The 12,360-nt window shown below is 40.9% G+C and overlaps 1 protein-coding gene across 3 annotated transcripts in view; it reads right to left on the bottom strand.

The window, feature by feature from the left end:
- Nucleotides 1-648: 648 nt before the first annotated feature.
- zmynd11 (zinc finger, MYND-type containing 11) overlaps nucleotides 649-12,360 on the bottom strand; it is a 31,083-nt gene continuing 19,371 nt past the window's right edge. For 2 of the 3 annotated variants that reach the window (XM_047367995.1, XM_047367996.1), the window contains 12 exons: nucleotides 11,973-12,134; nucleotides 11,363-11,440; nucleotides 9,731-9,823; nucleotides 8,109-8,196; nucleotides 7,594-7,649; nucleotides 7,442-7,519; nucleotides 6,887-7,005; nucleotides 6,439-6,769; nucleotides 5,101-5,175; nucleotides 3,869-4,147; nucleotides 3,592-3,777; nucleotides 649-3,504 (listed from right to left, as the gene is read on the bottom strand). In XM_047367995.1, coding sequence (XP_047223951.1) covers nucleotides 3,382-3,504; nucleotides 3,592-3,777; nucleotides 3,869-4,147; nucleotides 5,101-5,175; nucleotides 6,439-6,769; nucleotides 6,887-7,005; nucleotides 7,442-7,519; nucleotides 7,594-7,649; nucleotides 8,109-8,196; nucleotides 9,731-9,823; nucleotides 11,363-11,440; nucleotides 11,973-12,134 — 1,668 coding nt within the window. In that variant the 3' untranslated portion in view covers nucleotides 649-3,381. The remainder of the gene's footprint in view (nucleotides 3,505-3,591; nucleotides 3,778-3,868; nucleotides 4,148-5,100; nucleotides 5,176-6,438; nucleotides 6,770-6,886; nucleotides 7,006-7,441; nucleotides 7,520-7,593; nucleotides 7,650-8,108; nucleotides 8,197-9,730; nucleotides 9,824-11,362; nucleotides 11,441-11,972; nucleotides 12,135-12,360) is intronic. The other variant, XR_007038666.1, reaches the window with a different exon arrangement.

Here is a 12,360-nt window from a genome sequence, read left to right as displayed (position 1 = left end):
CATCACACGGTTTTCCTGAAAAAAAAAAAAAAGCATGTATAATTTTCTTTCCACTTTGCAACTATGTGCTACTTTGTGTTGTACTACATTAAATACATTGGTTGTGGTTGTAATGTGAATAGAAGCAGGAGCAGTAAATCGAGTGCTTGATCTTTCAGCTGAGTTCCTCCATCACAAGACTAAAGTAGGTCCACTTTACTGCAAGTGAAGCGGTTTGTTTATTGAACCGTGACACTTTCCTGAAGTAAAATCACTTCTCTGCCCCGATGACAGAGCTTCAACTGTTGAGTCAAACCCTTTTCTTGCAGGAAAACAAGTTTTACTTTTTTTCTGTAAACCTGTGACCCAAAGTTGGGTTTATGTAGCTACATCACAACTAATTATTCACATATATGCAAAAATATTGAGTCTTACCTTTAGTGGTCGTTTCTTCCCCGCCCAGGATTCCAGATCCCTGTCCAGTCTTTCCAGAAACAGTTTCCTGGTTACTTGTGTCAGTTTCTAGTTTTCTGGGAACGGCTTTTATCCCCAAGCAGAGAGTCGCCGCAGTTCATCAACATCATTCATTGTAACAGCAAAACTGTTTCTGGTAAAGGTGGCTCGACAGCTCACCAGCCAATCAAACAATGAGGAGAACTGACTCACACCGACTTGTTGATACATTTATTTCCCCCATGTTAGCACATAGAATATATTTATATACATATTGCTAGCTAGAGAGTTGGGAGCATAAAAAACGTTGCCTTAGTTAATGAAAAGTTTACATGTGGACAGAACAGAAGATCATGACCTACAAGAAGCAAAAACAAAGGAGACGTCACACTGATTTTATTCCTGGCGTTTGTACTTTCAGTACAAGGTGGATTCATGTAGTAATCACACAGTAATATATACAGAAATACCCTGGAATAAGAACAGGTAAAGTCCAGATAAAACGACTCGCTTCTTCCAGGTGAAAACGGCCTCAAAATCTTCCTGGTGAATAAAAATTGTCGTACTGCATTTCTCAGATGAGTGCAAAAGCATCGATTTTTCATTACAACGGGGAGGAAAACCAAAAACAAGGATTGGAGCTGAAAATCCACATACTTGTTTCCATGCAAAAAAAAAAATAAATGAAATGACATAAAAAAGGTTACAAACACGTATGAAAAGAAGTAAAAAAATAAAATAAAAAAAAAAGCGTTACAGCTGCATGGAGGAATATAAAAACAATAAAATGAGGGACATAAGTTCGGAGTTTACACGTGTAACAAACTGTCATCAGCAAACAGTGTGAGTCTGGAAAGACAGGCCTCTTATTCCTTCAAGCTGAGCTAAAAAAAATGCTGAAATATTCTGACGCTATGAAGGTGCAACATGTTCGAAATAAAACCAACTTCAAGAAAAACAAACACGACCGCGGCTGATATGACAAATGTTGTACATTGTACAAAACTAGAACTAACAGTCATCGAGATCTCTGAAGCAAAATGAAGTCATTTAAAATGTGCATTTAACGTAAAGTGGGATATACTGACAGAAGGCTGTATTTACATGTAGTGCAATGATAAAAGAGCCGACAGGATTGGTGGACTTTTTAAAAGCCTGCAGAGAACCGAAATCAAATATGAGAAGATAAAATCCTAAATTTAATAAGAATTTGAAAAAGGCTGAATATTTTCAACACTTTCTCAAAGTCGAGAAAGAATCCCATATTTCTCATGGGCTGAATACATTAATAATAACCTTGTGCTGATAACAGTTTCTGACGTAATATTAACATTCAATCAGAGGCCTTTGTAGCTGGATTTAATAATAAAGAAACATTTAATTAGCAGTGGGTGAGAAGTTTGTACATTAATCTCAAAGACTTTTCAGTAACAGCAAGAAAAACAAACTGAAACTGCTGCTGAATAAAAATCCTGTCCACAATGCAAATATTGAAGGTTTTATTTTCCAAAATCTTGATGCAAAATTAAAAAACGCTTTGAGGAAAAGGCAACATGAAAAACAAAAAGGTAGTGATTTGTTTCTCTCCTTTCATTTGATCATCACTGAGGAAACAGTTAAAATAATAAAAAGAATTATCATAAACTGGCAATTTTATCGCCTCTTTTTCAAATTAAAACACCAACACTCAACATCCAGCTCAGGGGAACAAGGTTTTCCGACAATAATGTTTGCATAAAGTTTCAGAACGGTCCATCTCTCCTTATTCGACACCAGAGAGCGTCTTGTCTTCTTCTTCTTTTAGCATAATATGAAAAACAGATGAACGGTGAAGCTATCAACATGCATGTTGCCTCACTGGGGGATGAAGAAAGGAAAACAGGCACTGACCACCAACAACAGCAGAACGCGGTGAAAAAGTCTCTTTAACTAGTCACTTCAGATTACAAAAGGAAAGATGAACTCTGAGTGTACATCACGAGAAAAATGATACCGATGACGTTCTGAAAAATATACATCAGCTTGATCGTCCTGGCGACGCGCCCGATCTTCTCAGGTAGGTTCAACAACTGGAGGGTGGGAATATTTGGCAATTTTACAAGCTTTTGAATCATTAGAAGATAAAATGTGAAAAACCTTTAAATTATTCAACTTTTCTAAGATTCAGCTCAACAAAATTAAACTTTTACCGAAATTTAGAGCAATTTATAAACCTTTCCTTAAATTTCAGACTCATAAAACCAGTCTAGTCAACAGAACCCCAAACAGGTGCACATTCATATAATAATATTTATAATCAGTGGAAGATTTACTTGTCAACTCATTTTAAAGTTGACATTTTGACCCTGTTCCCAATGAGAGACTGAGGACAATAAAATTTTAGGTAGACATGATAAAAAAGTGCATCCACCTGCATGAATTTATAGAAACAAAGAGGAAAAATGACCTAAAATGACTTTAAGGTTTGTGAGCCTCGTCATCAACAGTTCAGTATGCTACAGGTGGTTTTCTCTATGAAAGCAGAGTTGGTTGGAGATGCGGCTTGTTTTAAATCTTCCAGGTATGTTTCCTGCATTTACAGTACGAAAAAAATTGTTTTAAAAAAATGTTTTCTGTTGATGCTCACTTGTTCCTACAGACTTAAATAACGTCCTCTGACACACAGTCAGCATTTCATTCAAGAAAAAATAGAAAATAATCAAATCCGACTATTGTTCTGCAGTCGAGCTACACTCTGGAGAAAACTGAATGAAATGAATACGATGGCTACATTAAATAACAGAACCAAGAGAAGAGCAAATCACCCGCCACGCATCAGAACATCGGGTCCAAACACTTCCCAGGAAGGCGAGTAAAGAAACACCGGGGAGAAATGTGTGTGTGTTGCTGACCGACTGACTGACAGGAGGAGAGGCCGACAGCCAATGAGGTGCAGGGGGCGGGGCTTGTTCATCTCTTCCTGCGGCAGGTTCGTTTGTGGTCTGCGTGCCAGTGCTCCTGCTGACACTTGATGGAGCAGTAGGAGGTGTTCCAGCAGCAGTGGTACATGGCCTCCTCTTCACAGTTATAACACTGGAGACAGGAAACACTTGTTGCACTAAATCACGTTCCACACTGCGTAAACCAGCGGTGAAGCAACGTTGGAAAGTTTGAACTCACCCACTGCTTCTTCTTGGTCTGGGAGATGAGCTGTTTGTGTTGGGCCACCAGCTTCTTCACCTCCTCCACCAGCTCCTCTTTACACTTCTCCTTCACCTGTTTGCACTTTCTCTCCATCTCTGCCTGAACTCCGGCCACCGCCTTGCTCACCGCCTGCCGTTTCTCCTCCTCCATTTCTGCCCGGAGCTGCAGGAGGAGAGAAAGAAACAAGATATTTCAGCCTTTTAGTAGAAAGAAACCGTAAAATATTTCCTGAGAGCTTCAGAAACAAACAGACCTTCTCCAGAGCTTCTCTGACGACTCGCTCCGTCTCTCTCTTGTTGTCCGCCTTCATCATCTCCTTGACGTCGTTGAAGACCTTGGTGTACTTCTCGTGGCACATATTCTGGCAGGCGCCGTCGCTGTTGGTCTGGGTGCAACGGTGCAGCATGCGCGGCAAGCCTCCGCTGGCCTTCTTGGTCTGCGTGGACACAGAAAGCTTCTCGGGCTGCTGGGGCCCCGACGACACCGGGATCTCCTGGCTGGAGCTGACCGCCTCCATCTCTGGCTCCGGTTCCTGGAAAGGCAGAAACAGACGCAGGATCTGGTTTCAGATACTCTAAGCTAGGACTTCAGGTTCAGGCCAGTGCACCAAAGGCGCATGGAGCTTTTTGCTGCTGCTGCTCCATCGCTGCAGAATATTTTGGCATTGCTTGCTAGCCAAGCACCCTGCTTACTCTGCTACATTCCTCTCTTGACACATTTCTCTGTGTTTTTGTACAGTTTTCTCTTTGTTCTTTTGTTTTACAGCCTTAATATTGATTTTTAAACTCTATATATGGTAGGACAAGGGCTGAGAACAGTTTCAGACTCATGTAGTTGTGTCCCGATAATTGAATATTAATGCAGACATGGTTCAGATGTCGTTTTTGGATTAAGCTACTGTGAGGTGACCTTTCAACCTTCAGAACCGCTCTTCTTTAGGTACCTTAAAATATCCTCAGTAGAGCTCTTAGATGAGCTAAAGTTCAGCTCTTTTCTCACCCTGATGGTGTCATAAATCTCCTAAACATGAACGCTGTAACAATGTTTAAAATGCCGGTGAAAACCTGTCAGTCTCAGTATAACTGATCATATGTTTGTTTATTTGGAAAGTCAGAAAAGATTTTTATATAATCCATGATTAGTTACCTTTAAACAGGGATTAATGGGCTTAACTATTTTATTCAGTTCATGTTGGAAACCTTGATCAGCTCTAGACATGAGATAGTATTTTACCCACATTTATAGACTGCTTACATTCTTGTTCCTTCTCTCTAGTTTAAAGATTGAGGTGAACAAAGAAAAGATCCATTGTTGCGACTGACTGGCTTGACGTAGCCACATGTTTCCCATTCCAATAAAAACTAAATAAATCCATCCCTACAACGGATCTCATCCTGTCTTCTGCTGGAAACTCTGGAATCTACAGCAAGAGTCCGTTTGGATCACACAGCTGAACCCGACTGCTTTATTATAAAGAAGACTTACACTGGCTTCCTCTTTGGGTTCAACAGATAGACTCCTGCGGCTTTTCTTCGCTTTGGGCTCCTGGCTGCCTTTCATCTGCAGGAAAAATAACAGAAAAATTAAATCAACAAGATTATTTTACCATATTAAACACGGAATAGGCTAGATGGACCCACAAAAACCAGGTAGTCTGTGGATGTAAACATGGGGTTACTGATCCAATTTAATGGGCTGAGATGCCCCAAGATATGTCCTTTTATCCTCAGAGAAATTTGCTAAACATATTTTTTATAAAAGGTGCTACTGTTGACTGCTGGAGGTCCCCTTTACAGATGAATAGAAAGTTCACTAGCTTAGGACGGTAAAAACAAAGAAAAACCAAAGATCTAGGCGCAGTACTGTTTGTGCTGATGAGCTAGCATTATTTGCTAGTTATCGGAAATCGGGTTGTCTCTCCTCCCATCTTTTCTCCTCTTCAAACATCTATAAGGTAGAAAGTACTTTAGATTGCCTTGTTTTGGTTCTGAGTTTTCTTCCTGTTAGAAAAAGTTTTTTCTTTCCACTGTAGTCACGTGTTTGCGGACGAGGAGGGATTGCTGCAAAGCTATTGACTCAATGCAATGGGCAAGGTCTTTTTAGATAGAAAACTTTTCCTAAATGCCATTATAATCTGAATTTGGCTGCATTGTTTTATAACTACGGTTGAATTAGAGCTGATGGAGCTGAACGTACAGCTGGAACGACTTGATTATATTCCTCTAAGTGCCTGGAGATGTGTTGAGATCTGGTGCTGAACTGAATTCAAACAAAACGGTTAGAAGCGACAAACTTTGTAATTTTCTGCCTTAAAAGAACACACTGACCGAAGTAAGAAAGTCTTATTGCTTGTAAGAAACAATAAGACAACACTGAAAGCGCCAGTGGTTTCAGTGTTGATCATTCTGAGTCATATAGTTGTACAGAGCTGAGGACTAAAACAACATGTCTGCAGCCACAAACAGTGGAAATAAAAGTGCCAAAACTACTGTTGTTTCACCACTAGGTGGCACTGTTGGACCGGCTGGACAGATTACAGTTTAGCCCAATGTGGTACCAGATGAAGAGCTGTAGTGTGTTTATTATAGTGTAAGTTGGCAGCAGAAAGTGGTCCACATGTGGTGTCCCCAAAGTGGTCCAAGAGAGTTCACACACGCTTTCAATGAGCTACGTTTGAAACAATGAGACCAAAAATACTGAAATAAAGACCATAAAGTGACTTGATACTCACTTTTTGTTTCATGTTCTGATATTTAACTTAGATTTGTTTTAAAAATTAAAATAGTGCTAAAAGAGGGCGGAGAGAAGCACAACTCCACTCACATGGCGGATCTGCTCGTTGCTGGTGGAGGAGATGCTTGACTCGGCTTCATCTGTCCGCTCCGGTCTTTGCGTCCTCCCGCTGGCCTCCTTCTCCTTCTCCCCCTCCTCTTCCTCCTCCTCTTCCTCCTCCTGCTGCTGCCGCTGGCTCTCGCTCTGTTGGTGTGGTTGAGGGCTGTCCTCCATCTTTGTTTTCCAGAAGCGTCCCTCCCTCAGAAAACGCTGGTACACCTCCAGCTCCTCGCAGGCCTTCTTCCAGCCGTTGCTGCGTTTCACCTGCAGCTGCTGGATGCTCACCTTGATGTCCTGGATGTTCTCCGAGGGAATCCACGCCCTGCGGATCAGAATGAATTACCAAAGCAGTACTGAACTTTTATGTTCCAGGACAGATCAAGTCCGGAACAACCAAATCAGACGTGGAAAAGCTGCTACGTGGGTTAGCTGTTCTAACCTCTGGTGCTGGTGTCCAAAGAAGCGCACATCCACCTGGTTGTCCTCCCTCTGGAGGACTTTGGCCGGCCAGTAGCCGAAACCCTTCATCTTGGCCCAGACCAGGTCGTGGCTCGGAGTCTGCAGAGGTCACAAACAGACACTTATTTATTGATTTATTTAAAAATAAATCAAGACAAAAGATGCAAGCAGAAGCTCAGAACTGTTACTCTTCATCGGAAGTATTCAAGCAGTTTCATGTACGTCTAAAAAGAAATCAGGTTGAACAATTTGGATTTCAGCAAAACCTGAATTTTAAGGTTGTTAAGTATTGCGGTCATAATTAGCCAACTATGTTAGCCATTTTGAAGGATAAAATACCAGTTTTGGAAGAATTATGGGGGCTGTAGTTGAAGAAAACAACTTTAAACTGCTGAAGCAAACACACAGCAGTCTGCTGCATGAGACGGATCAATCAACCTACATCTGAACATTTTTTCCACTTTCATTAATTGACTTTACTGGGAAACATGCAATAAAATATCTCTGAACTGTCAGCAGGGTTGTTTCTACTCACACAGGGATAACAGAACCAGTTTTCCGGCCGGGCGTTCGACAGGTAGAAACAGTTCTTACACAACAACAACTCGTTCAACTGCAAGAGAAAAACAGTTTCTTTTAAAAACTGTTGTATCTGAAAGAAAACGGACTTTGAATATTGACGCGTACCTCATGGCATGTGTCACTGAAGAGCAGCCGTGCGATCTCTGCTTGGTCGCTGTGAACTGGAACAAACCAAAGAGTTTATTTTGAAATTGAAACTGGTTTATATCGACCAAGAGAAACAAAGCTGGTTTGGTTTAAACTGGATCAGCTGACAACAAACCCAGACCTGAAGTGACAGAGCAGAGAACGTGCTACAGCTGAGCTACTGAGAGCAATTACAGCCTGAATCTAGTTTAAGCAACGTGTGAAACTGGAATAACTTTAATGTGTTTAATGTGCAGCTCACACGTTTTTTGGGGATTATATTTTCCATGTTGTTTCCAACAAATCTGCAGAACCTTTTAGGCGAGTCTCAGGTGGCAAAGCTCAAATGATGAATAAAATGCAGCATAAAAGAGCTGCAGTTAAATAAGTTATTTTCAGTAACTACATATTAAGTTATTTATAATGCACACACGGTGCCGCTGCTGAATGTTGAGTTCAAATGAAGCATTTAAGGTTGTGGAAGCGTGACCCACCTCCATACAGGATGGCAGTGTTATGAACAATCATCTGAGCATCAGCTTTGAACTCCTCAAAGCTTTTATATTTTCCTTCTGTCAGGTTCTGAAAGAGAGAAACACGTGGAGACGGGCCTGATGTTAGTCCTGAGGAGAGAAGCAACAAAAGCAGGTCTATTCACACGGACTGTGTGTAAATAAATGTGTGTGCTTGTGTTAAAACTGTGACCAACATGGAGGGGTCCAGAAAAGGGCAGCGTGCCTATTAACACACACACGGGTCTGGGCAGAACCCCAATGTTTCTGGCAGAGGTTTCCTGATGTGACCAAAGCCCAGCAGCGTTCTGCCCGACCCCATACTCCGTCACCGGCAGAAAACCCAGCGCTGGAACTAGAGCAGCAAGAAAACCTGAACCTGAATTATCTCTGCTCAATCAGCCACAGCCTAATAATATACTTGCTTTTAAGCCTTAATCAACACATACTCACACAGACAACTCTGGTTCATTTAGTCCATTTGGTACCCCTCCTATTATTGGCCCTAAAGGACCTGCTCGTTTGTTGTATTGGATAAAAACCCCACAGACGTCTCTAAAACTAAACTCCGTATGAAATGATCTCAGATCATTTCAAAACAAAAACTTTCCCCTGACATTTGTGGTTTCTAGGGTACTGCACACTCAGATATCCAATGACAAAATCAGGGCTGCAACTAAACGTTATTTTGATAATCAATTAATCAGTCGACTATTTTTTCAATTAATCAATTAATAATTGGATAGCAAAAGGTGCTTAATAGGAGATTTCTTACAGAACTTAAATCAGGTGAAGCTGAGGCCACTGAGGAGTTCTGGATAGAGCTTATTTACAAAGAAGGTTTTTCAACTTAAATGCAAAGTGTCGATATTCTTTGTACAATTTTGGCCCGATTCTTATTCTGAGTGGGTTGTTCTTTCAGCATATGGCCCGTTTTAGAGTCTGAACATTTTAAACCCAAATGGGCACAATAATGAATTTATTTGACAGATTTGAACTTTTACTCATCTTGGGTTTGTGTGATCATAATTACCTGCAGCATTTGACTCTATGGCACAAAAACAAACTAAAACGTGCACTGTGCTTCTGCCTTTTGTAAACAAAAAACAGAATTGGACTAGGCCACACCAAAGACAGAAAAATATGTCTAAATACTCTTAACAGAGTCAGCAAGCTTGTTTTTCTTGCTATGTTTTATAATTAACTGAATTGTCACTTCTTTAAAACATAGAATTCAAACTTGTTGGAAACTAATTAAATGCCAAATATCGTACATGGATCATGGCTCCAAGGTGAACGTTTGGCAGAAAGAAGCCATAATGAACAATGTCTCCATGACTGAAAGGCAATCGCCTCAAACCGACTAGCAAAGCTAATCATCTTTTAAACCTTTTATCTGTAAAAGGGCTCAACAGTCATTTAACTCTAGCTACCAAATGGCGGAGATTAAGCCATTTAACCCCTTGTTCTAAGAAGGTCAAACAGATAAAAGCAACAACAGTCAGGTGGAGAAGTGGAGCTCCTTCTGTCTTATGATCATTCATCTCTACGAGGAACCAGAAAGAAATCAGACGCAGTGAGCAGGAGTGGAGTTTTACAGTTACCTCGTGGATGTTGGAGACGTCCAGTGCAGTGTGGATCAGCCGTTTGTACATGGGATGTTTAGTGTCTTTGCCCTTTTTGTTCAGGTCCACCGCCTACAATGGAGAGCCAGGACACACATTTAATGTGATCTCGTAAAGAGGAGCAGGGCTGTGTTGCTGAGAAGTGAGAGCGAGCCAACGGGGAGTATAAAGAGGCAAAAGCAGAGAGGAGTGTTAATGATGAGCTTCAAGTTCTCTTCAAGGGGGAAACATGAAATGAAGGCTGACAGGAGAGGAGAGGAGGAGGAATGGAAGCATAGATCTGCATCTAACATGGAATCATACAAGGAGATCGAATGCTGATCATTTTTATAGGCCTTTAGGTCTTTAAAAAGTAAGTGCTCCCTTACAGATCACATGTTTCAGATCATCAATCCTATCTGACAAAGACAACCTGAGTAAACACAGGAGGCAGTTTTACAAATGATGATTTATTGAAGAAAAAAGTCACCCAGGCCCTGTGTGAAAATGTAATAACCAGTAAACCCAAGAATTGGTTGTTGTCAGCCTGGGTTTCTTCTCGTTGGTCAGCAGTGGTTTTCATCTTGGAGCTCTCCAATAGATGCCATTTTTGCTCAGTCTCTTTCCTGCCTGTTGCATCATAGAGTAATTATTCTTGTTTGATAGGCTGGTCTCTCCTGGAAGGGTTCAACACTCTTCCATGTTTTCTCCACTCCAGGAAAACGGCTCTCACTGTTGTTGACTGGAGCCCCAAACCCTTAGACATGGGTTAGGTAACCCTTTCCAGACCGATCGAAGACTTTGTTATCTTCTCTTGAATTTCTACAGATTGGGGTATGTTGTGTTGTTTCTGAATCAGCAGCCTACTTCATGACGCCAGAAAGGTTCTGTTTAAGTAATCACTTGACTGTACACTTAAGGCAGAGCCGTCTCCAGGACCACAGAGAAGAGATGGTGAACAGTAGGGAGATTTAAATCCAACTAAAATGTTTAATCTGTGTGTTTTCATAAATAGGTGGATGTTCTTAATCTGCCGCTGTCCTTGATGAACATATCCTGAAATATGACAATAGCTGGATCTTAACAACCCACCACTTATAAACTGCACTTTAATTTCACACCTGCTGCTTGTGGAAAGTGTCCTGACATTTTTCTACTTTGTTTTTATCACAACAGTGAGGTAATGTTGGACTTTGAACCACAACCTTGGTCTACAGAATGTGTCGCAGACAACTTTCTGCTTATTTTAGCATCTGCATGTCGACTGGTCTCAATTAAAAACCAGTCTGACCATTCTAATACTCATTTTTTAAAAGATCTATTAGATTCAACAAGCCATGTACCTCTGAACACAAACAACCCACCTGTGACACAGCTACTGTTGCGCTGCTATTAAGGACAGTCCTCACCAAACACATTAATAACTTAAGACAAAATCATTTAATATTTGACATAAGAAAAACTCTGCTGTTAAATGTTATCCGTCAGTGGTTTCAGAGGTAAACTAAGCAAAAAATGACAAAGATTACTTTGTGTTTTCAGCTTTAGGTGTAAAAAAAACATTGACATGTGATTATCAGGAAGTGAACATCTAACAGCTACAACAGAGTTATAAATATAAGCAGTTTTTACCCTCTCCTTCATCCGCTGGATGATGAAGCGCAGATATTTACACATCTCCTGTTTGTTCAGGTTCTTCTTTTTACTCCCCTGAAAGTGAGAGAGGAACAGATGATGTGGTTTAAAATGGCATCTAAAAGGTTTTATTAACTTTCTTCAAAATAAATAATCACAGCAATCGAAATGGCTGAAGTTTGAAAGTCCAACATAACCTTTAAAATGAAGACGCTGATAAAAAGGACAATTTAATGACAACAAAGAGGAGAGTAAAGACAATAATATAGTTTTCACGAGATGATAAAGGTAGAATGCCTCAATCTGATGGTGAAGTTTGACTTTAAAAAACGTTAAGGCTTATGAAAGAATTAATGTAGCAAAGCATGAAAGATACAAAAATGATAAAAACAAAATAAATCCATTACTTTAAATAAAACCTATGTTTTCTGGAAAACTTTATACTTCGAGTATAAGCTCATCTGTGCCGGAAAACAACCTTTTTCTCATCTTCAGGAAGAAATCCCAAAACCACTGAATGGGTGAATTACACAAAAAGAAACGTGTTTCCGCATCATCAACATATGGCAGCCATTTAAAAAAGCACTTCCCATATTTGAGCACCTACCCGGCACACGACACACTGCCAGTGGGAGCCTCCGTCTCTGGGTTTGCACTCCTCTGGCAGGCATTTGAGATGGTAAACCCGGAAGCAGTTGTCACAGGGTAGGACGTCGCCTGGTAGGTGACAGTCGAAGCAGTACCAGTCGTGGCTCTCCGTCTCCCAGTCCTGCAGAGAGGACAAACAGCAGAGTACAAGTTTGGGTGACCCCCCCCTCCAACCGCAGCAGGGGGAGGAAACTAGTTTCTCTATCCTCCAACCTACATCTGAGATTTAAACATCTGATGTGTCTGTTGTCCTGAACACGAGGGCTCAGAGCCCCGGAGCACAGATCCCTCGAAAGAAAACTATTATCTGCACGACAACTAAAATGTACCATGAATCTGCTCTGCTT

This window comes from Girardinichthys multiradiatus, chromosome 6, assembly GCF_021462225.1.
Source record: "Girardinichthys multiradiatus isolate DD_20200921_A chromosome 6, DD_fGirMul_XY1, whole genome shotgun sequence".
Taxonomy (NCBI): Eukaryota; Metazoa; Chordata; class Actinopteri; order Cyprinodontiformes; family Goodeidae; genus Girardinichthys; species Girardinichthys multiradiatus.
Note: the sequence above shows the minus strand (reverse complement) of the source record. Positions and strands in the feature narration are given on the sequence as shown.